Raw genomic sequence first — 21837 nt, forward strand, 5'->3', positions numbered from 1 at the left:
CTCCTCCTCCTCCTCCTCCTCTTCCTCTTCTTTTTAAAAATTATTTCATATAGGGTCTTGCTATGAAGCTCAGACTCAAAATGATCTTCCTGTTTTCAGCCTCCCCAGTGCTGAAATTACAGGCAAGCACCACCACATCCAGTCTCAGTGGCTGCAGCGTGTGGTGCCAGGGATCGAACCCCAGTCCCTGTGCTTGCCATGCAAGCGCTTATTCCACTGAGCCATCTCCCTGGCCCCTCGGTTATGATTTCAATGAGTACATTTTTATACCTTTTGAATCACTTTCAAATTTTTCTTTTACTGATGTAATTTTAATATTGGTTGTTTCTGAGCCATCTAGTGCTCTTAGTTCCAGCTTCTGTGGTGTCTTGAGATATTTATTGATTGATTGATTGCAGTACCAGAGATAGAACTCATGGGGCCGGGGAGATGGCTCAGTAGAGTAAGTGCTTGCCTGGCATGCGCAAGGGCCTGAGTCCAATCCCCAGTACTGCCAAAAAAAACCCCAAACAACAACAACAATAACAACAACAACAAAAAAAAAACAAAACAGACATAGAACTCAGGACCTTACACTTGCCAGGCAGGCACTTGTGCTGCTGAGCTATGTCCTTGGCCCTTGAGTATCTTGAATTTATGATCTGCTCCATCCACTTTGTTTTCTAACCTTGTTCTCATGTTGCTCAAACCTGTCACCCATGCTTTCCATTGAATTTTAGGTATCTTGTATTTCTGTTTTGTTTTTTACCCCAACAGTTTCTAATTATTTACCAAATGGTTATTCATATGTTATATTATCTTGTTTTACTCAGTTTATTGTTTGTTTTGTCTTTAAGCTCGTTAAACATTTTATAGATAAAATCCTTCATCTGCTTATTTAAATGGTCTCTGAGCTCAGTAGACAACTAAGGGATTTGTTTATGTTTCTTTTCTCTTTTTTAGATCTCTCCAAGTGTTTTCACCGTTTGGTTTTTTATTTTTTATTTATTTTTTAAATTTGTGTGTGTGTGTGTGTGTGTGTGTGTGGCCAGCTCAGCCCACCAGGGGGCGGGGCTGGCTGGCATGTGGTGCTGGGGGATTGAACCGCGGTCCCTGTGCTTTGCTAAGCTTGTTCTTTTTTTTTTTTTTTTTTTTTTAAAGAGTAACTCTTTCTTTTTTTTTTAAATTTTATTTATTTATTTATTTTATTTTATTTATTTGAGAAAGAGAGAGGGGGGGGCAGCTCAGCCCACCAGGGGGCGGGGCTGGCTGGCATGTGGTGCTGGGGGATTGAACTGCGGTCCCTGATGCTTTGCTAAGCTTGTTCTAAGTAGGTGCTTTAGACCACTGAGCCATCTCACCAGCCCCTGTTTGGTTTTTTAGTTCTTGGCCTAGGTCATCCTCTTCTTCAGTGCCCTTGAGTCAGCTGTGAGAGTTCAGGGTTGGTTTGTTTGTTTATAATTTTTTTTTTAATTTTTAATTTTTTGGCAGAACCAGGGATTGAACTCAGGCCCCTGTGCTTGCCATGCAAGCGCTTATTCCACTGAGCCATCTCCCTGGCCCTGAGTTCAGGGTTTTGGAGGCAGCCTGTTGCCTAGCTTTCTGGCATCATGTATTGAGAGTCAGGGTGGGGAGGCGTTGTGGCTACGGTGCAGGTTTCTTGCATCATGTCCATGTTGCTGTGTTGTGTCTTTGGGTCTGGTTATGTTCTGTTGCTCTCAGCATGATAGCATCAATCCCAAGCACTGTGGATCTCTATAATAGGCCTCCAACCAATTTATGGGTGCTGCTAGCTCTAATCTGCTATCTCCCTTCATGTGGTCTACTCTGCTTGTTCTTTCTTTTTTATGTTTTTGGTGCACGGTGTCACTATGCAGCACAGATTCCTAGTGATCCTTCTATTTTCAGCCTCTCCAGCACTGGGATTACAGGCATGCACCACCACGCCCAGTCTCCGTGGCTGCTCAGTGCGCCTGGGAGTGGAACCAGTGTGGCTTGTGATGTATTCTGCGCTTTTAAGTCTACATTTTGGCTTCACCCAAAAGGATATGTTCTTTTAGCTACTTTGCAACAGGAATCAAGTCAGTCAGTCACATGCCGCTGGGCATATATGCCACAATCAAGAAGCCTGGGGCTGAGGAGGTAGCTTAGAGGTCTAAGCACCTGCAGCAAGTGCAGGGACCCAGTTTGATCCCCGGTACCGCATGCCATGCATGCTGAACCTTGGACATGCTGTGCCAACCACCACCAGCACCTCTAATCTCAGTACAGTGGAGGCTGAGACAGGAGGATCACTATGAGTCTGAGCTGCATAGCGAGACCCTGTGCCAAATAAAAAAACCAAGGGATGGCCAGATAGCTTAGTGAATTAAAGCACCTGCTTAAGCAGAATGCAGCGCCCTGGGTTTAATCTCCAGTGTGCCGTGCCGGCCCCACCCCAGGGCACGCTGAGACAGTGAGACTGGGTGTCGTGGTGCTCACCTGTAATCCCAGCACTTGGAGGGCTGAAAGCAGAATCATGTGTCCAGTCTACTTAGTGAGACCATGTAGACCCTATACTAAATACATTTTTTTTTTTTTAAATCAAGAAGCCTTTTCAGAACCCTCTGCCCCTGTCTCTCCCCAAAGCTCCCCTTTTTTTAAAATTGTTTTTTATTTTGTGATAAGATCTCACTGAGTAGCCAACTTATACCCTGGCTGGGTTTGAATTTATGGTCCTACTGCCTCAGCCTCCCGGAGTTCTGGGACTATAGGTTTCCATCTCTCTCTGCCCAGCTTCTCTGCTCTCTCTTGGTGCTGCTTCTTGTCCTATAGCATTTTGGAAGATCTTGCTCCGAGACGGTGTATGGACACAGATGTGGCCATCCTAGCCACCTAGGCACCGTGCAGGTGCTAGAAAGACCTAGCACCCTCAAATTCACCTGGTGTTTTTGGGGCCGTGCTGTGGTCCTCCCCCTATTGCAGGTGTGAGGCTGTCCTTTCCTCTAGCTAGGTAGCTGGCTCTTGGGGAAGGCTGGCTTGGGCTGGTCAGTTGCTGAGATGGTCACTTGTTGCTCTTTTTAACAGTTGCGACTAGGCCGCAGCAGCTTGCTAAGTCCCTTAAGTCCCTCTGTTCTGTGTTCTAGGGAGGCGTCACATCCACCACCTGGGGAGCCAGCTGCAGCTGAACCAGCACTGCCTTGACACTGCCTTCATCTTCTTCAAGATGGCTGCAAACAAGAGCCTCACCCGCGGGCGCAAGATGGCCCATGTGATTGCCGCCTGCCTCTACCTAGTGTGTCGTACAGAAGGCACACCACGTATCCTTTGCTGTCTGGTTCCCCCAAGTGGGACTCGGTAGTTGCAGGGACCTGGTGCTTATCTTCAGTTAACAGGTGCCTCCATTAATGAATTGCCAGTCTCCATGCCACCTGGAGGGACTGGAAAGCTGGGCATCCACAAGCAGGTTCTGCTGGACCCCAGAACTGGGCATTGAATTTTCTTTCTGGCCTTGGGCTAACACCCTTGCAGACTGTTTTCAGCATCGTCTCTGCTTTGAGGATTTGGGGTGCTGCTGCCAACGCTGGCATAGCCAGGCCAAGCCTGTGTCCTTGCAGCTCTGGAGAACACAGTAGGAAGGGTACTGCTGGAAGTGTCTGCTGGCCTCAGTTCCGCTTCATGTTGCCTGTGCTCTGTGCATGAGCTGTGCACATGTGCATGTGCATCAGGAACTTTGCCTTGTGTTCTGCTGAAGAAACCTCCTGGTGTTTTCTAGTCTGCTCAACCCCATCTGTACCCATGTCCTTTGGAGTTCTTTGCCATGTTGCTGTGGGGCTTCTGGCCCCTCCCTTTTTGCTTTTGTGGGATGTCTTCTAAGGCTTCCTGAGAACAGGGGCTGCTGCTGTGAAGTGTAAACAGTTGTAAACATATAGTAGAACACAGATTTCAGTTGCACATCTGCCTTAAGGCTGCATGGTGTTGCCCAGAGCCTTCTTACTGTAGTATTCTCCACCCATGTTGGTGCCCTTCTAAGCCTTGGCCCTTGGTGTGTGACCATTGTGTTTCCCCTGGATGTGCTCATCCTATGAGAGAGAATTTAGTACTGGCAGATGGCCAGTAGTCTGCTATGAGACATGGGACCTTCTTCCTGCTTGGTGACCCTAGATCTCAGTCTTTTGTTTAAATGTCCTTTGAAAAGTGTGAAATTTATCATGTCAGGGGCAGTGCAAACATTTGTGCAGCCCCAACATAGACTTGGAATGGAGCCTACCACGTGGCTGTCCCACCACATCCCTTCTGCTGCCAGATGTCCCTGTGCCATTTTTTTTGTCCTTGGAGCCCACTGTAGATGTCACACTGTAGGCCCTGTCTGTGGGTGGGGATCCTTGGTAACATGGCAGAGCGCACGGACCATCTAGTTCTGCCTCCTGAGTTTACAGGAGACTGGGGCTCCCAGGAAGGAAGACCTCCTGTGTAGACATCCTCAAACCTGGATTGGAGGCTGATCAGTATGGGTTGTGTTGTCTCCTGGGTCACAACAGATGCCTTATAGCAGGAGCATTCCCATTACTCTAGTAGTGGGAATTTCTGAGCAAGGTGATAAAATGGGGCTTGGGAGTGCAACACTGCTATATCCTCCTGCTGCTGGGGGGAGAAGAGGTACTGCTTCCAAAATTACCAGCTATCACCTGACCCTCCTGGGCCTATGTACAAGAGAAACAAGAGCTGCATTTACATAGGGCTTGTACACTGGTGTTTACAGGTTATTGCAACTTTCTGTGACTGTAACTTTCTGATGTTACTGCAACTTTCATTTGTATGTGTGGGGGGGTGCTCTCATCTGCAATATTTGTTTATTTGATACAAGGTCTCACCGCACAGTTTGGATTCATAGTGATCCTCCTGTCTCAGCCTCCCTAGCACTGGGATTACAGGTATGCACCACCATGCCCAGTTTTGGGGTTGGCATGGTATGCCGGGGGTTCTGGGGCTGGGATAGCTTGTGGTACTGGGGATCAAACTTGGGTCCTTGTGCTAGCCGGGCAGGCACTTAGACCACTGAGCTATCTCCCCAGCCAAAAGTTTTATTTTTAAATAATGATTTGTAGAGTTTACTTTTTAGTTTCAATTGAATTTAATGCCTTTTTTAAAAAATTAATTTTATTGAGAAACAGCAATGAGACAGTTTCAAAACCGATTAATAGGACAGTTTCAATAATTAATACATTGCATACTGTTATCTTCTTAGTGGCTATTCATAATACAAGATGCAGACATGATGATGTCCTGTCCAAACACTATTACTACAAATCTTTCTGCTCATTGAAATAAGAGAACGTAGCTGTATATCTACCCTAACTATTTTGTATGTACAGATACAAAATGGTCCTTCCTTTGTATCTCCTTTTTTTGTTTAGTTTTGTCAGAGATGGGTATTCCATTGCCATTTAAATATTGTAGGTGCGTGAACTCAGCAAAAACAATCCAATATGGTCCAGTAGTCCATAATAGTAGTGGGTCATCCATAGGACTGGCAATGGCAGGAATTCAATGACTTTTTAAAAAATTATTTTTATTAGTACATGTTTGTAGCACATGATTGCATTCACTGTGGGGAACTGGTGCAGTACACAACGTCTCAGCTCTTCCCCCCTTCCTCTCTACCCCCATTTTTTTTCTTTTTTAGCATCAAATATTATTTATTTCCCTCATAGCTTTATTAAGTTAATTATCATAAACACAGATTAACAGCCATGTTGACAGGCCAAAAGCATAAAAATATACTAAATCAAAATATACTTTTAGAGGGCCAGGGAGATGACTCAGTGAAATAAGCGCTTCCCTGGCAAGCACAAGGGCCTGAGTTCAATCCCCAGTTCCGCAAAAAACAAACAAACAAACAAACAATAAAAATATACTTTTAGATACGTTGACCATGCCTATAGCCATGTTTTTAAGTTTGTGGAATTATTTGGATCCAGCTGAGCTTGAGCAGGCCAGCATGTACGTGACGGTCTTAGGATGGTAAGGCAGGTAGGTAGCTTAGGTGAGGGCCCAGGCCAGAAGCTACCCTGCAGCTGGGTGCCCAAGGGCAGGGCCCCCAGGGTCCCAGGTCATTGCTTAAAGGGCTTGCCGTGGCCAACTGGCTTCCACGTTCACTCCTAATGGTGCTGGGGCAGACCCTTTGGGCGGTGTCTTGCAGCATTGAACATTGGGCCAGTGTCTTTTCTGATGCATGTGTCGTGGCAGCTTCCAGAGTCTGCATTTCTGTCAGGTTCCAGGTGTCCTGTGCCCTGCTTCAGCTTAGGATGAAAGGGAAACTGCTTATTCTGCTGCTGCCAGACTCACTAACCCACTTCTCCCTGTTCCCACTGCCTCCTCAAAGACAGTGAAGTGGTAGGCCAAGGACGTAGCTTAGTGACACAAGCAACTGCCTGCAAGTGCTAAGGACCTGAGTTTGATTACTGATACCAAAGAAAAAAGTAAAGTGGTTTGCACCCTCTTTTAAGAAGTTTTCTCTTCATACCTCTGGAAGGCTGATGTGGAAAGAACTCCCCATATGTGGTGTTCGACAGCCGTGGGAATGGTACTCCTGGGACCACTGACTTCTTTATCTTCTGTCGGGGGGGCGAGCTTATGGCAGAAGAATAAACCTTTCTTAGGTTTATTCTTAAGTATTTAATGTTTTGAGCACATGGAATAGTATCTTTTGTGCTAGTGTATAGAAGTATAATGGAAGTTTGTGTTGGTTTTGTGTGTGTATGTGTGTATGTGAGTGTATGTGTGTTAGTATATCCAGTAATAGTACAGAATTTAAGTATTGGGCTGGGGATACTGCTCAACGGTAGAATATTTGCCTAGCCTTCACAAGGCCCTGAGTTCCCTAGTACTACCAAAAAAATAAATAAATAAAAATAAAATAAATAAATAAAATTAGGGGTTAATTTTATTTGAGCTTTTAAGGGCCAGCTAGATAGCTAAGTGGAGTAAAGCACCTGTTTAGGCAGAGTGCAGTGGCCAGGGTTCGATCCCCGGCATGCCATGCCAGCCCCACCCCCCAGAGCATGCTGAGATGGCAGTTGAGACTGGGCATGGTGGCACACCTGTAATCCCAGTACTAGGGAGGCTGAAAACAGAATCACTACGAGTCTGATAGTTTTTTGTTTTTTGTATTTAGGACAGGGTCTACAGGATCTCGGTATGTAGATCGGACTCAGTGATCCTCCTGTTTTCAGCCTCCCAAGCACTGGGATTACAGGTGCACCATCTCAGCATGCCCCGGGGGCGGGGCTGGCATTGCATGCCAGAGATCGAGGCATGGCACACTGGGGATCGAACCCTGGCCGCTGCACTCTGCCTAAACAGGCGCTTTAGTCCGCTGAGCTATCTGGCAGGCCCTAGAGTATGTTTTTAAGCATACAGTATAAGAAATTAATTTACTTCTGGGCCAGAGAGAGAGAGACTCTTGGAACAGTCGTGTCTGTACAGAGACAGGTACCCTCCAGTGGAGAAGCTGTGTGACTTTATTCCTAACTCGAAGAAGTCCCTCCCTCATGTGCATGGCCTGGGATCCAGGGTTCACAATTTCTGTCCCAAGAAATCTATTTCATCTGTACTTGTTGTCTCCCCAATCTTTCTCTTATCTCTTTTTCTGTCTATGTTATTTTTAGTTTTTTTGGCTTCCCAGGATTTAGGAAGACTCATTTAATAGTTACCTGTTTTCCCAGAATCTTCTCTTTGGTGTATTTGTACAGCTTACATGTCTTTGTCTGCTACGTGACCTAACTAAGTCTGAGAATAAGGATTTATTAGATGTGATCCAATTAAAACTATTTTTATAATAGCTGTATCTGCCACTGGTAAAGCCATTTTTAGTTCTTCCTTGCAAGTCCATGTGGCTGTTTTCTGTTTTTCTTGTCTTTTGCTGCCTGTGACTGCCAGATGTAGTAAGGGGAGACATCTGTGGCTGCTGCCCAGTCTCCAGAGCAGAGCTTTCTGCTTCCCACTATGAGATTTTTTGCAGTAGGATTTTTGTAGATGACTTTTTTTTTCCTTTTTTTTTTTTCCGTGGTACCAGGGATTGAACTCAGGACCTTGTGCTTGCCAGGCAAGCAGTTATTCTGCTGACCCATCTCCCTGGCCCTTATAGGTGACTCTTTATCGCAGTAAGGGCGTTATTTTTTCCCTTAATTTTCCAAGGATTTTTATCATAAAAGGTATAGACTTTTATCCTCCCTGCCCCCAACTGTGGAAAGGACTGTAAATGACATTAACTACTATTTGAAGGTAAAGCCTGCTTTGGACACCTACGCTTTGGTCATGACATATTACCCTTTTTGTCATTGCTGAGTTCTGTCTGCTAGTATTTTGTGTAGCAAGTTGTGTAATTAGCCTGTGCTTTTCTTTGTTTTAAAGCCTTTCTCCAGGCTGAGTTTCATAGGTATGTTGGTGCCAGAGGTGTTATAGGAAGAACCCTCTTGTGTTCTGGCCTCTGGGCCATCTGAGCCTGAACAAGACTGTTTGTTCTGTAATGTTGGTGAAGAATGACAGTGAACTGACGAGGCCTTTGTTTTCCTTACAAATGTAAGACTGGCCAGGTTCTTTCAAAATTTTGAAAGGCTTCATTGACGTCATAACAGCTACCAAATATATTGCCTGAAATTATTCTTAATATTCCCTTAATGTGTTTTTAAACTACGTGAAACAATTATAGAGGTATCCCTTCTTTTATGTGTCCTGTTGGAAATTTTGTATTTGCATTTTTTTTCTCTTTGATCCATCTTGGTAAGAGGTTATCCATTTTCTTACCAATTTTTTCTTGTAACATGTTTTGTTTTATCTTTTTTTTTTTTTTTTTTTTTCTTCTCATACTAGCTTTTTTTGTAGTGGGAGGTTCTTTTTGAGGCTGGATTTTGCTATGAATTTCAGCCTGGTCTTGAACTCACTTTGTAGCTTAGTCTGGCTTCAAACTCTGCCTCAGCCTCCTGAGTGCTGGGATTATAGGTGTGCACCACCACACCTGGCAATAGCAGGTTTAATTAGATGTAGTTCACATGCCATACAGTCCACACATTAGCATGTGTAAGTCTGTGGTTTTGATCTGTTTACAGAATTTTAGTAAAGCCTGTATGTGCGTTTACACTGGAAAACCTCTGAAGTCACTGGCCTGAACAAGCTACGGATCGAGCTTCCATCTGTGTGTGCTTGTCGTGGACTCTGTGTACCTGGATCTCGCAAGTGTGCTGGAGCTCGCACTTGTCTGGAGACGCTCCCAGGCTGCTGTGCGCCCCGCAACCCCAGCCATGGAAGGGTCCGTGTCTGTCTCCTCCCTGCACCAGTGCCAGGAGAGCCAGACTTTGGCTGCTTTGTATTTCTGTGTTATATGCTCAAACTTTTTGTTTTCTATTATTTCTATGTTGAAACTTCATTATTTCTATGCGAAAATGTCATTATTTCTTATTTCTATTATTTTTAGATTTATATTTTTCCATCTTGAGACAGATACTTATATCCTTGATTTTGTTTTTCTGATTTTTCCTTTTATTCAAAATATTTTGTAGGTTCTTTATTTTTAAACAAAATTTTATTCTTACATGTACAACAGACTCCAAGCACACACTTTATTGTAGTTACAGGTGTCAAGAGATGCTATGGCAGGGCATCCAGATAGGAATGGAATCCAGGGTCACCATCATCGTACACACAAGGAACAGTTTACTTTTTGTCAGATTTCTTAGTTCCATCTGTGGCCAGGGGGCCCTTTCCCGTGGCCTTTGTTTTTAGCTCCTCAATTCTCCTTAATTCTTCTGCTCCTGTTTGAACGCTCTGTCTTCTTTGTCCATCACGTTGGCCTGTTTCTTGGGCTGCTTTAGGGACTTCTTGCCACCTTTGTGGTCGGACATGGTGTCCACACACCCTCCAGAGCCGAGCTCAGAAGCCAGTGACAACTAGGCTTATTTATTCTTTTTTTTTTTTTTTTTGCGGAACCGGGGATTGAACTCAGGCCCTTGCGCTTGCCGGGGAAGCACTTATTCCACTGAGCCATCTTGCCGGCCCCTGACTAAGCTTTTTAATTAATACATATTTGTCATACATATTGATCACATTCATCCATAGGGATTTGTACCTGTACATAATATATCTTAATTCTTTTTTTTAACCATTTTCCCTCCATTCCATCCTCCCCCCCACATTTACACAAGCTTCGTTTCCATTTTTTCTTTTTTTTTTTTTGTAATAAAATTTTATTTTTTCCAAATGTACACCTGGTTGAACCTATTCATCATGCATCTTCACCAGCGGCAGGGCATTTCCGCCCTTGGTATTTCTAGTATACCTTGAGCTCTATGCTTTGAGACCAGCTTGATAGGCCCTTTACTAAGAAGCTCTTGAAGGGCTGCTCTGGCCAGTGACCCACAGATCTTTGGTCTCTCAGAGACCATAGTAGGTGTTACAAGTTTATAGTTAGGAACTTCCATACAGAGTTCGTTGTAAGTAGCTTTATCAAAACAGACCAGGTTGTTGAGCTTGTCCCGAACTTTGCATTTGGACCACTTCTTCTTTTTTAGCTTTGCACCCACCCAGATTTGTTCACTGGGTCTTTGTCTTTCTTGGCCGACTTTCCAGCATCTTTCTTCTTGTCGTCTTTGGGTGGCATCATGGAGCCTAGAGAGCAGTGGCCACCACTACAGTCCAGTCAAGATGTCGGATCTCCATTTTTTTTCTTTTCCATTCTTTTTTTTTTTTTTTTTCTTCACCCCCATTGATTTTCTTAATGTAAACATTTGAGAGGATAAATTTGGTTGTATCATAGTTTTAGAATATATTTTTGTTACTATGTACTTCAGAAAATTTTCTTGGGGCTGGTGAGATGGCTCAGTGGTCCTAAAGCACCTACTTAGAACAAGCTAAGCTAAGCAAAGCACAGGGACTGCGGTTCAATCCCCCAGCACCACATACCAGCCAGCCCCGCCCCCTGGTGGGCTGAGCAGGCCATATACACACTAAATAAATAAATAAATAAATAAAATTAAAAAAAAAAAAAGAAAATTTTCTTATTTATAATATTTTTCCTTGAGTCCATGGGGCATTTAGAAGTATATGGCTTGTTTTGAAAATAATGGGGGATTTTCTGGTTTTCTTTTTTAAATGTATTTAGTACAGAGTCTACAGAGTCTCACTATGTATTTCAGACTTGTAGTAATCCTGTTTTCAGCCTCCCAATTTCTGGGATTACAGGCTTGTGCCACCACATCCAGTCTCAGTCACTGTCTCAGCACACCCCAGGGGTAGGGGCAGACATGGGCCACTGGCCGGGCCTGGCCAGGCACAGCACAGCAGGGATCAAACCCTGGTTGCTGTGCTTTGCCTAAGCAGGCACTTTAGTCCGCTAAACTATCTGACTGGCCTTTGTAGTTTTCTTTTTATTTTCAATTTCTAGAGTAATCCCTTGAGATTACCTTTGAGAATGTCCTCAGAGTTACCCAATAACTCCAGAACAGCAAACTACTTGTTTGGGCTGCTGTAGGTCACACGTAGGAATGGGCATCAGCCTTTCTATGAAAAGAAAGGTGGCTGAGGAAGGTGGACAGGTTCTTCATAGGTTGTTCAGACACTGCCAAGGACAATTTTTTGCTTCTTGGAGGCTGTTTGACTTCATCCTTTGCTGGATCAAGAGCAGAAACATTAGCCAGGCCCTCTGGTTTTAGTTCTGGCTCTACCTCTGGGGTAGACCTTGCTTTTAAGCCTTAGTTACCCCTTCAGGAAACTGGGGAAGAGATGGCTTCAGTGCCTCCCGGGCATGTTTTCAGGGAGCAGGGCCCAGGGCTGTGTAGCTAGTAGCTGTTAGCTTGTTGTGTCCACAGCAGGTATCAGTGCTGTGTGTTGTCAGTGTTGGATGGCAGTGGGTGTTGAGAGGCTCTATGGCACCATGGTAGTGGCTTTTGGCATAGCAAGTACAGGCCAGGTTGCTGAGTGCTGGAGCTTTTGCCTGGTTGTCACTTAGAGAGCCCTGCCCTGGATGGTGCTGTGGGCAGGGCTGTGAACAACTGAGCAAGAGGGAATCAGTAGGGGGTGTGGTAGACAGTGATGAATGCTCGTTGGCTGGGCTTCTTAGCAAGGAGAGGCTCCACTCCTCCGTCCCCACTTAGGGGACCATGTACAGACTCTGTCAGACCCATGGGTGGCGTGATATCTATTTAACTAGGTTAACAGTTTAAGTCAGTCTTCTAAAAAAATAACACACATATTCTCCCATGATTTATTATGAAAATTTTCAAGCATCTCAGAGTTGAAGTAATTATGTTTTCTATGAATGTTGAAGCCTTCACTTTGCCATGATCGCTCATCCTGTTATGTGTTCAAAGTAAGTTGCCTCTGCCCTTCCCCTAGCCCTGCAGAAAGAGGTGATTAGCTTGCTTAGGTTCATTATTTATCACTCTTTTTGGAGGTAAAACTTGGCCTAGGATGAAACACAGGTTTTTTTTAAGATTGTTTTTAGCCAAGTGTGATGGGTCATGCATGGCTGAGTCAAGAGGATTGCTACATAGTGAGTTCAAGGCCAGGCTGAACTACATAACAAGACCTTGTCTCAAAAAAATAAAATAAAAAATAAAAATTATTATTTGCATATGTTTGTCTTTTATTTTGAAACAAGCCACTTAAGTTACCAAGTTCCCGCAGGCTGGGTTAAAACTTGTAGTTCTCCTGCCTCAGCCTCCCAGAGTGATAGAATTATAGGCACATGCCACTGCATCTGGATCATTTTTCTCTTCAGTACTGGAGATTGAACTTAGGGTCTTTGCAGTGAGATACATTCCAGCCTATTTATTCTGAGATAGGTCTAAGCTGCTAAGTTGCCCAGGCTGGGCTTGAACTTGGAATCCTCCAGTCTCACCCTCCTGGAATACCCTGGGATTACATGGGTGCATTGCCACCCAGCTCCCAGGTTTTTATCATAGTATTGGATAAATTCTGACAAATGCATACATCTGTCATCCAGTAATCCATGGAGAACAGAGCAAAGCCAGCACTCAGGGTGTTCCTTAGACTTTGCCCTGTCCCATATAGAGAGCCACACTTACGTCTTTTTGCCCTAGACTGCTGTCTTCTAGGCCATCCTGTGAGTGGATCACTTAGCCGGAGCTGTTTTTCTGTAGGTGTCTGTGCCTTGGCTTGGTCTGTGTTGCCCTGCGTTTCTTCGCATGCTGAGCACTGTCACACACACACCAGACTGATCCTTTCGTGATGGGCTTCTTCTCTAGTGTGAGCCATTATGACTGAAACTGCCAAGAGCATCTTGGGCAAGTCTCCCTGTGGACATATGTTGTTGCTTCTCTTGGGTAAAGGCTGGGAATGGAGTCACTGGGCTGGGGTGGGTACATATTCAGTTAAGTGAGAACCTCCAGGCTGTCCTCCTGTGGCTGTGCTTGGGTACTGTGGCCGTGTGTTTGGCTGTGGCATCTGTGTTCTTGTTCTTGTCTGTTTGGTTTTGTGGTGACTAATGTAGTTCAGCTCATTTCATGTGTGTTAGCTACTGTGTCACTGAAATTTCTGTTCACATGTTTTGCCCTGTTTTTTGGCCTTTGTTTACTTTTTTTTTTGAGACAGTATCTTGCTGTATAGTTCAAGCTGGCCTTCATTGTGAAGCCCAGCCTGCACTCAAACTCCTGGTGATCCTCCCACCTTAGTCTCCAGAGTGCTGAGATTACAGGTGTGTGCCACCACACCCTAACCTGCCCTCTAGCCGATAGGTGGTTGCTGCGAGCCTCCATGTCCATGTGGTTGTCTCACAGTGGGACAGCCGGCACTAGCACATCAGCCAGCCGTGGAGTATGTGAGGGTCACTGCTAAGACGCACATGCTGTGGTTGGGACAGATGTGTGTGAGCCTTATCCACTTCCACACTGCACAGTTGTCTTAGCCTAAACCTCATTACCCCTCTTCCCTCTAGGCAGTGGCCTCTGCTGATCTTTTTCCTACCTTCACAGTTTTGTTTTTTCCTTCCAGAGTGTCACAGAGTCAAGCCACCTAGCATGGCCCTTTTGCCTTTTTGTTTCTGTTGTCTTGCTTCTTTGTCATTGATTTCTGCCTTCCTCACTTTCACTTCCTCTCATTAGTTGTCTCTCTGTTGCTTCCTCCCTGATGCAGCTGGTACTGTGGGATAGAGAAATGATGTCTCTTTCTCCAAGGATGTGGCACTGAGGCGGTGCTGCCTGTGACTTGGATTGGAGCTTTGTGTGCTTTCCTTCTCCTTGCATGTCTAGGTCACAGGGCTTCATCTCACACCTGGTCACACCTGCTCTGGGCTGGTTTTAACTTCTTAAGCCAGCAGCAGACCATCACTTTTTTTAATGTGATGCTGAGGTAGAACCCGGGCCTTGTACTTGCTAAGCACAGTTAGCACTGAGTGACCTTTCCAGCCAGTGGTGTTCATTTGGATGAACTTCACTGAAAAGCAGCTGCCCTACCAAGGACCTGTCTTCTATTGTTTGTACCATCTGAGTTTGGATTTACTTCGCATACGTCCTTGATACTGTGTGCTTGTCTTGAGGATGAGACCAGGTCCAACCCTAGAGTCCTTTCAGCTGCGCCCTTGAGCACAGCACTAGTACTGACTGCTGGACACACACTTACACCACTCCTCCAGGCTTGGGGTCCCTCTCCAATAGTCTGTGTGGGTTGTTTCGGGACACGGCCTTGTGCTGGGCAGGTCCTCCGCAAGAACTTGAGGAGTGGAGCCTGCATGTGATAGGCAATAGTGGACCGGCCAGTGGTAGTCTGTGGAGCCCTGTGCTTCTGAAGGATCACATGCATCAAGGATCTGTGTTTGGTTCCCCAGCGTGGCTCCCAGCATCTCTTGCAGTCCCTATCCTAGTTCTCTCTTCAGAGCATCTGCCCCACCCCCACAACCCCAACCACTGTCTAGGGGACAAAAACTCCTGGCCAGGCATTAAGTCCCACATTGAGTTCAGGTAGCCTGTATTTACTGATTAGTGCCAACTTGAGGGCAGCAGGTGTGACTCAGCTCTTGTGGGTGAGGATGCTTCTTAACCCTGGCTGCAGACATGCTCCTTGACCTCAGCGACCTGCTTCAGGTAAGTTACTTTGCTTCCTAGGGATTCCTCATCTGAGGAATGGCTGGGAAGACCCCCCTTTATGGAGAGAACTGCTTACATGGCATGTGTTTAGATGTACCAGGGCTCCGAAAGGCCATTCCCCATGTGCTCATAGTCCTGCTGCTACCTATAGCTCCAAAGGCCAGCTTTGGAAGCACATGAAAAACCCATTGAACTTTGTCATGGATAAAGGGAAGACTTTAAAAGGAAAAGGGAAAATGGACCCCCATAGGCATTTTAAACTGTAGAAAAAGCATACTCTCTGTTCATAGTCATGTTTTCTGGGTTCAGGAAAAGCACTTTCTATTGTATTTCCAAACAAATGAATGTTGTGAGAAAACCCAACCAGTGACACTCGTGGGCAGGAAAGGAGGTCAGACTTTGCACTATGTTCCCATGGACAGCATTGGGGGGCTAAATGGGGGCTGACTCAAGTCCTCAGCGTGGGTTGTAGACAGGCCTTAAGGCCCACTGTGATTGATCACTAAGGACTAGGAAAGAGAAACACCATTGAAAACCAAGTTGACTAGTGTGAAAATGGGATGAATTTCACCCTGAAATGAAGTCTTCTGTCCAGATCTGACAGGTCCTCAGGGTCTTGGGATGCCACCAGCCAGGATGTCACCTCTGGTGCCTGGGCCTTGGTGCCTCCAGAACCATATCTACTAACAGTCTCCCTGGCTCACATGGTGCCCTGTATTTTTGGCTTTACAGTTGTCTTTATAAATGGCACCTACCAGCAGTTATTCTGAAATATTTTGTGAAGCTAAAAATGATCTGTTGGAATTATGATCACTTAGTGACCTCACATTCCAAATGTGTTGCACTCAGTTCAGGGCAAGGTCATGTGACCCCATCTTCAAACTGGTGACTTCCCAGAAAGACATGCTGGAGCTAGGGCCTCAGCCTGGGCCAGGCCACAGCAAGTGGCTTGTGCTGCACTTGGAGGCAGAGTAGGATGCAGCAGTCAGCTGCAGCATCACAGCTTTGGAAACAGAAGCCAGCTATGGTGCCTGCGCAGAAGGTGGCCAAGGGCTGAGGACCCCATGCCAGGCAGGCAGAGCCACACAGTCAGGGTGGACCTCTGACACTAGCTAGTGGGGCATAGCTGAGTGTCAGGGCTTGGTGCCTGTGGGAGGCTGAGTCACGCCAGCAACTAGGATTGGAGGAGCTAGCAGGTGAGGACCAGGCAAAGCTGACTCCTCCCTAGAAGGGTTCACAACTGGTTCCTTTGTTCCTGAGATATCCATGGGGACGCAGGAAGAGCCCTGACTTTCTTGGGACCTGTGTATGGTGCATGCTCTCACCCTCTAGGACCTCATCCTGGTCTACCTTCCAAAAAGGCTGACTGCTGTGAGGAAATAAGTAAAAGATTGAATTGGAGGAGATACCCTGAGTTTAGGCTTAGTTCTTGATTCACACATATCCCAGAGTTAACCATCTCTCAATATTGAGATCAAGTCTGCCACCCTCCAGCTGGCATTAGCAGGGTGGAGAAGCATGTGCCATCCCTATGCAAGAAGTGCTCTATAGTCTTGTCTAGCCTGTTGTCTGGGTCCTCCAGCAGGCCCACCTGGAAGGCCGTTTGATTCCTGCCTTGCGGCAGACACAAGGTTGCCTACCTGTCTGGGTACACAGCACCCTAGAGGGGAAACCCAAGGCCCACAAAGGCAGCCTGTATGCAGAATGCAATGCCCTTCTTGGACAAATGGGAGTATGGGCCAGCCCTGGCCACCTGCCCTCAGGGAGCAGTGCTGGCCTCACACTGCTATTTGGACCATTTATGATAAACAGCACTTGTAGGCATTGGTACCTCTTGAAGCCAGGTACAGTAGTATGTGCCTCTAGTCCTCACTAAGAGGAGTCTGAAGTGAGGATCACTTCAGCCTGAGTTCAAGGCTAGCCTGTGTAGCACAGTAAGACCTATCTAGGGGAAAAAAGTTATCTTTGGAAAGAGTTGTATTTTTATTGGGTTTTTTTGGTGGAACTGGGGATTGAACTCAGACCCTTGCGCTTGCCAAGGAAGCGCTTATTCCACTGAGCCATCTCCCTGGCCTGAGTTGTATTTTTATACACATAACTTTTTACAACTTTGGTTTTCCATTTAAAGTCTGTTATAGAACTCTTTCTGTAGTGCTGAGGGCTCATTATCTAATCCTGTATCTAAGACTCAAGGTTAAGGTGCCAAGGAGTCTAACGTGGGCAGACAAAGGCCCAACCCAGCCTTCCAGTGGGACCTGTCCATCCCAGTAGCTGCCACAGTGGCCTAAACACAGATGGGGTCAGAAGAGCCACGACCCAGGGACCTGACTGGAGTCCTGGGATGACTGTGCTCACACTGCATGCTTTTCCACTTAAGACACCATACACATGCACATACCATACACCGCATAACTGCAGGCCTGAACACACTATGCACACTTATGTCACATATACATACCTACATGCTCACACTACATGCTTACACATACCATCCAGTTTGGCACACAGACCTCGGTGACTCCTGGAAACTCACAAGCAGGAACCCCTTAAGAAACCATACTCTGTGAGCCACTAGGCCTTAGGATGCAGCCCTTAGGGACCCTCAAAGACAGAAAGTGCACCCATTGTGAGCTGAGGGGATAGTCTGCTGCCTGGATATGCAGTCTTTGTCTCAGCTCTCCCACCTAGTGGGCTCCATGAGCTAACAGGTCTCAAGCATTCCCTCCAACTCCTGCCTCTAAGACTGTCATCTCTTAGGCCTCATTCCCCTTTCATGTCTGCAGGGACCTAAGTGCTACTTTCATGCCAGAAAAAGGAAGCCTGGCCAAGGGCCCATAGTCCAGGTTTGCTCAAGCAAATTTTCTTTGGAGAAGCCAGAGTTAAGGGGCCAGACCAGTCACTGTGAGGCCTGGAAGTCCAAGTAACAGGCCTGGGATGAATAAAGCCAGAGTGCTCTGGGGACTCCCAGCCCTGCCTTCTGTCCAAGCTGCCTGGTTAGATTGCTGGTCCTACATCTACCCTGACCCCTCAGAAGCATCCTCCCTGCCACCTGTAGCTCTGGTCAGCACCGGGCTCCATGGGACTGCATTGAGGTGCTAAGCTATGCCTGGAGTTGTGCACACAAGCACTCACCACAGATTGACAGCTGAGTCATAGGGCTGAGCACCTCCTCTTATCCCTGTGGCAATGAAAAGAGGTGACTGATGGGAGCTTGTAATGGGAACAGTGGAAAAACAGTTTGGCCCACAAAGCCATGAGCTGGTGGTGTTAGGGCCAAGCAAGCAGGTCTTTTTTTGTTTGTTTGCGTTTTCCTGTGTTTTAGGGAAGGGTCCACAGGGTATTCAGGGTTTCACTGCTAAGTCAGACTCTTAGTGATTCTCCTGTTTACAGCCTCCCAAATGCTAGGATTACAGGCATATGCCACCACACCCAGTCTTGGGGGTGGGCCGGCACGGCAGGACTAGAGATTGAACCCCGGCTCCTGCGCCTGCTTGCAGGTGTTTTAATCTGCTGAGCTATTTGGCTGGCCCCCTTACTTGGTTTTGAATCAAGCATCATGTGCAAAGCATGATCACACCTGACAGGTTCCCTTCAGGCAGGGTCTCTAAGCAAATGGAGCAGTGGTGAGGCAGTGCAGCTGAGTGCAAGCAGTGTGGCCTGGAAGGTAGTGGGTGCCTGACTTTGGGTCAGTGGAGAAGGCCACACTCTAGGAGCGGGGTATTGCACAGGCCAGCATGGGCTTTGACTCTTGGGTCAAACAGGCACTTTGTGGAGGGAAAATAGGTGCTAGGGATGTAGCTTAGAAGCACAGTGCTTGCCTGGCATGCCTAAGTCCCTAGGTTCCATCCCCACCAGCTCAACAAACAAAAGAAAAAAGGGAAACATTTCCTTAAACACCAATGCATTTCTGGCTATGTTCTTCCCACCACAGGTGAACGTGTACGTGCTGGGGAAGACATTTCTGCTCCTAGCAAGGGAGCTCTGCATCAATGCACCAGCTATAGGTATGCGGGGCAAGGGCAGGGTGCCATTTAGCCTTTAGAAACCAGTACACCAAGGTGCTGGAGAATGGGACAGATGGGATATTGAAGTGTAGGACTCCAAGGCAAGAAACCCCTCAAATCTGCCAGGGGCTTGTGTGGGTGGGGCCTGATTTCTGGTGCTAAACCAAGAGGGTCCATTGCAGGTGTCTACCCAGGGACAGACGGGAAACCAGGCATAGCACTTGGACTTGGGAGCCTTTCTTGTTCAAAAGAGGTTGAGGTACATAAGCAGACACCAGGCACCTTGAGGAAGGTGAGACTTCCTCAGTCAGGGATGAGAGAGGGCTTCTAGACATGGGTGCTCCCCTTAGCCCTTTGAGTTTTGTAAGAAAGCTTTCTGTAGCTGGCCTAGAGGGTCTGGTGACTATGAGCATCTGGATGTGTCCTCTTGGTAGTCAAGATGCACCACCTGGGGCCAAGGTGGTGCAGCTGTACTACCTGTGTGGTCATCCTCCTTCCCTTTCTCTGAAGATTAAATTGGGATTTTCCAGGATAAAGCAAAGCCATGCTGTGCACACCTGGAAAGATGGTTTGGGGCATGAGAATCTTTCATCTGTAGTGTACCTCAGCCTTCAAGACTGATGTACCAGTGATGCTTTGGGGACATATACCTAGCCACAGCCCAGAGCGGTGCAGGGGCCTACAGGGCAGAGGGGCTTCCCTGGGCTGTGGTCGCTTTCTGTCCACTCAGAACTGATCAGCGCTGTATACCTTCTTCTCATGACAGTAGCTTTGGAGAAGGTGCCCCCAGTGTATAGCCTATAGCCACTTACCCATACATGGATCTTGTTTTGCAAAACCTTTATTATGAAAATCCACTTAAATAGGTAAACTATTTTAAGTGACTTTTCAGTGATTTTGATTTGAAGGGAGGGTCTCAAGGCAAGCTTGGAACTAGTTGGAGTTCAAAAGGCTGGGAGGAACATCCAGGTGCCTAAAGCCTGATTGCCACAGGGCCGGGATCCAGAGCCTGGGTTGGGTCCCAACTCCCTTAAACAGGAAACACCAAGGCTCAGCCTCCAGGCTTTGTGCAGAAAAGGTGCCTGCTCACAGACTCAAGCGGATATAAGTAGGAAAGCCTTTAGTATGTCTGTAAGGCAGATAGCAGAGTCCCACATCTCCCCTGCACTTACTGAGCAGTTTCTGGTGGAGAAACGGCCATGTGCTAGGCCCTCCTGGGTCCCTCAGCCTCACGCATAGAAGATGAGCTCTGGGATCTGCCCCCCCTGGACCCCCGTCCCGTTGGTGCTGTCCGAGGAGCACTGGAACTGGAAGGCCACTTTCCCGCACTGTACTTCTGTCATCCCCTCTTGCCCAAAGTAGCTGAGCTCGCTGCCGTCCAGCACAGCGCTGGCTGTGTAGAAGGTATCCTGCTCAACCTGGACTGGATGCTCAAACCAGACTGAGAAGGTGTTGCTGGATCCATCTGACATAAACTTGGTCAGATTCTGAGCCAGGACCATCCCCAGACGCTTGAGTTCAATCTTCACACTGTATTCTGCCTTCCCAGAACTAGACCCATACAGGCCCAGCCCAGCGATAAATACCCTCCTGTCTACAGCAAACTGGATGCTATCACAGCGCCCACGGTACCGCCACTGGTTGCTGCGGTAGGCAGAAGACTGGAACCGGTGGCACCTCTGAGGGGCAAGGCCTTTCCTCTTGGTCAGGGGAAAGTCAAGGAGGGGTTTGTTGGCAGCAGTGTACCACAGGAAAATGTTGTGGGTCTCCTCTAGTGTTAGGATGTCCGATTGGGCAGCACCGTTGGCAAATTCTTCCAGAGTCATGGTTGGAATTCGGACTAGATAGAGGGCTCGCCCTAAAACGTGTCTCTTGTTGTGCGGAGTGATCGGCAGGCCCTGCCTTTTGCACTCGGCCTCAGCCCAGTTCAGGACAGCCTCGAAGACCACCGCCTCCTTGGTGTTGAGGGCCTCCCGGGTCACGATGATCTCCAGTGTCTGCCGGTCAATCTCACAGAAGCCTTCAGATCGCAGAGCCATCTCTGCCTGTGCATCAATGACCTCCCAGCAGCGCTGCGTCAGCTCAGGCTCCTCAAACAGCCGGCTCTGGGACAACAGCACACAGGCGTTTTTGGCTTCTAGACTTGTCTCCAGAAAGTTGACGCAGGCTTTTGCCAGGGCTGGTACAATGTATTTCTTGGCAGCATACAGAGTGGCCAGCACCGTGTCGGCTTCTAGATCGATCTCGTCACTATACATGTACCTGGAAGGCAAAGGCTCCATCGGGGACTGCTGGGTGGCCCCTCCCAGGTTGCAGGGGGATGCAGGGGCCCGCAGGAAGGAATGCTCCCCCACCCAGCTACAGCGCAACACTCACTTTAGCAGGACCAGGAATGCGGCCGGCTCCACGTCCGGAATGTGGATTTCGGACTTGACTTCCGCAAGGTCCCCATAGAACATAGCGTAGAAGACCGAGCTGCCGACGGCTAGCACGTACTGTGGGCGAGAGAGAGCTTGTGAGTAGTGGCGCGTGCCTGCAGGCTCCCGGGAACTGCGTCACTACTCACCTTGTGGGCTGGCACCCGCCGGGCCGCCCCGGGGGGCCCCACGACGAAGTGGACGTCGGCCATGAGCTCGTTGTTGAACATGAGTGCGTTCCGCTCGCGCAGCGTGGGGTGGAAGGCCTGCCAGTGCGGGCTCTCGGCGTTGTTGTTGTCGGGAGCGGGCTGGGCGGGGGCGGGCTGTGGCGGCGCGGGCGCGGGGCGCGGCGGGCTGCGC

General features: G+C 47.5%; 2 protein-coding genes and 1 pseudogene across 3 annotated transcripts in view; 1 reads left to right on the plus strand and 2 right to left on the minus strand.

Moving 5' to 3' along the window:
• The window catches only part of Brf1 (BRF1, RNA polymerase III transcription initiation factor subunit), a 78272-nt gene that overhangs the window by 29697 nt on the left and 26738 nt on the right, over positions 1 to 21837 (plus strand). For both annotated transcript variants that reach the window (XM_004645369.2, XM_023705676.1), the window contains exons 3-5: positions 3105 to 3278; positions 15022 to 15053; positions 18988 to 19060. In XM_004645369.2, the coding sequence (XP_004645426.1) occupies positions 3105 to 3278; positions 15022 to 15053; positions 18988 to 19060 (279 nt within the window). The remainder of the gene's footprint in view (positions 1 to 3104; positions 3279 to 15021; positions 15054 to 18987; positions 19061 to 21837) is intronic.
• On the minus strand, positions 9673 to 9872 carry LOC111813800 (annotated as a pseudogene).
• Positions 19884 to 21837, minus strand: part of Btbd6 (BTB domain containing 6) — a 2403-nt gene continuing 449 nt past the window's right edge. Inside the window, exons 2-4 of the mRNA XM_023705678.1 lie at positions 21627 to 21835; positions 21437 to 21555; positions 19884 to 21322 (exon numbers count right to left, since the gene is read on the minus strand). Of these exons, the coding sequence (XP_023561446.1) occupies positions 20290 to 21322; positions 21437 to 21555; positions 21627 to 21835 (1361 nt within the window). The 3' untranslated portion in view covers positions 19884 to 20289. The remainder of the gene's footprint in view (positions 21323 to 21436; positions 21556 to 21626; positions 21836 to 21837) is intronic.

This window comes from Octodon degus, unplaced genomic scaffold, assembly GCF_000260255.1.
Source record: "Octodon degus isolate 3935 unplaced genomic scaffold, OctDeg1.0 scaffold00226, whole genome shotgun sequence".
Lineage (NCBI taxonomy): Eukaryota > Metazoa > Chordata > Mammalia > Rodentia > Octodontidae > Octodon > Octodon degus.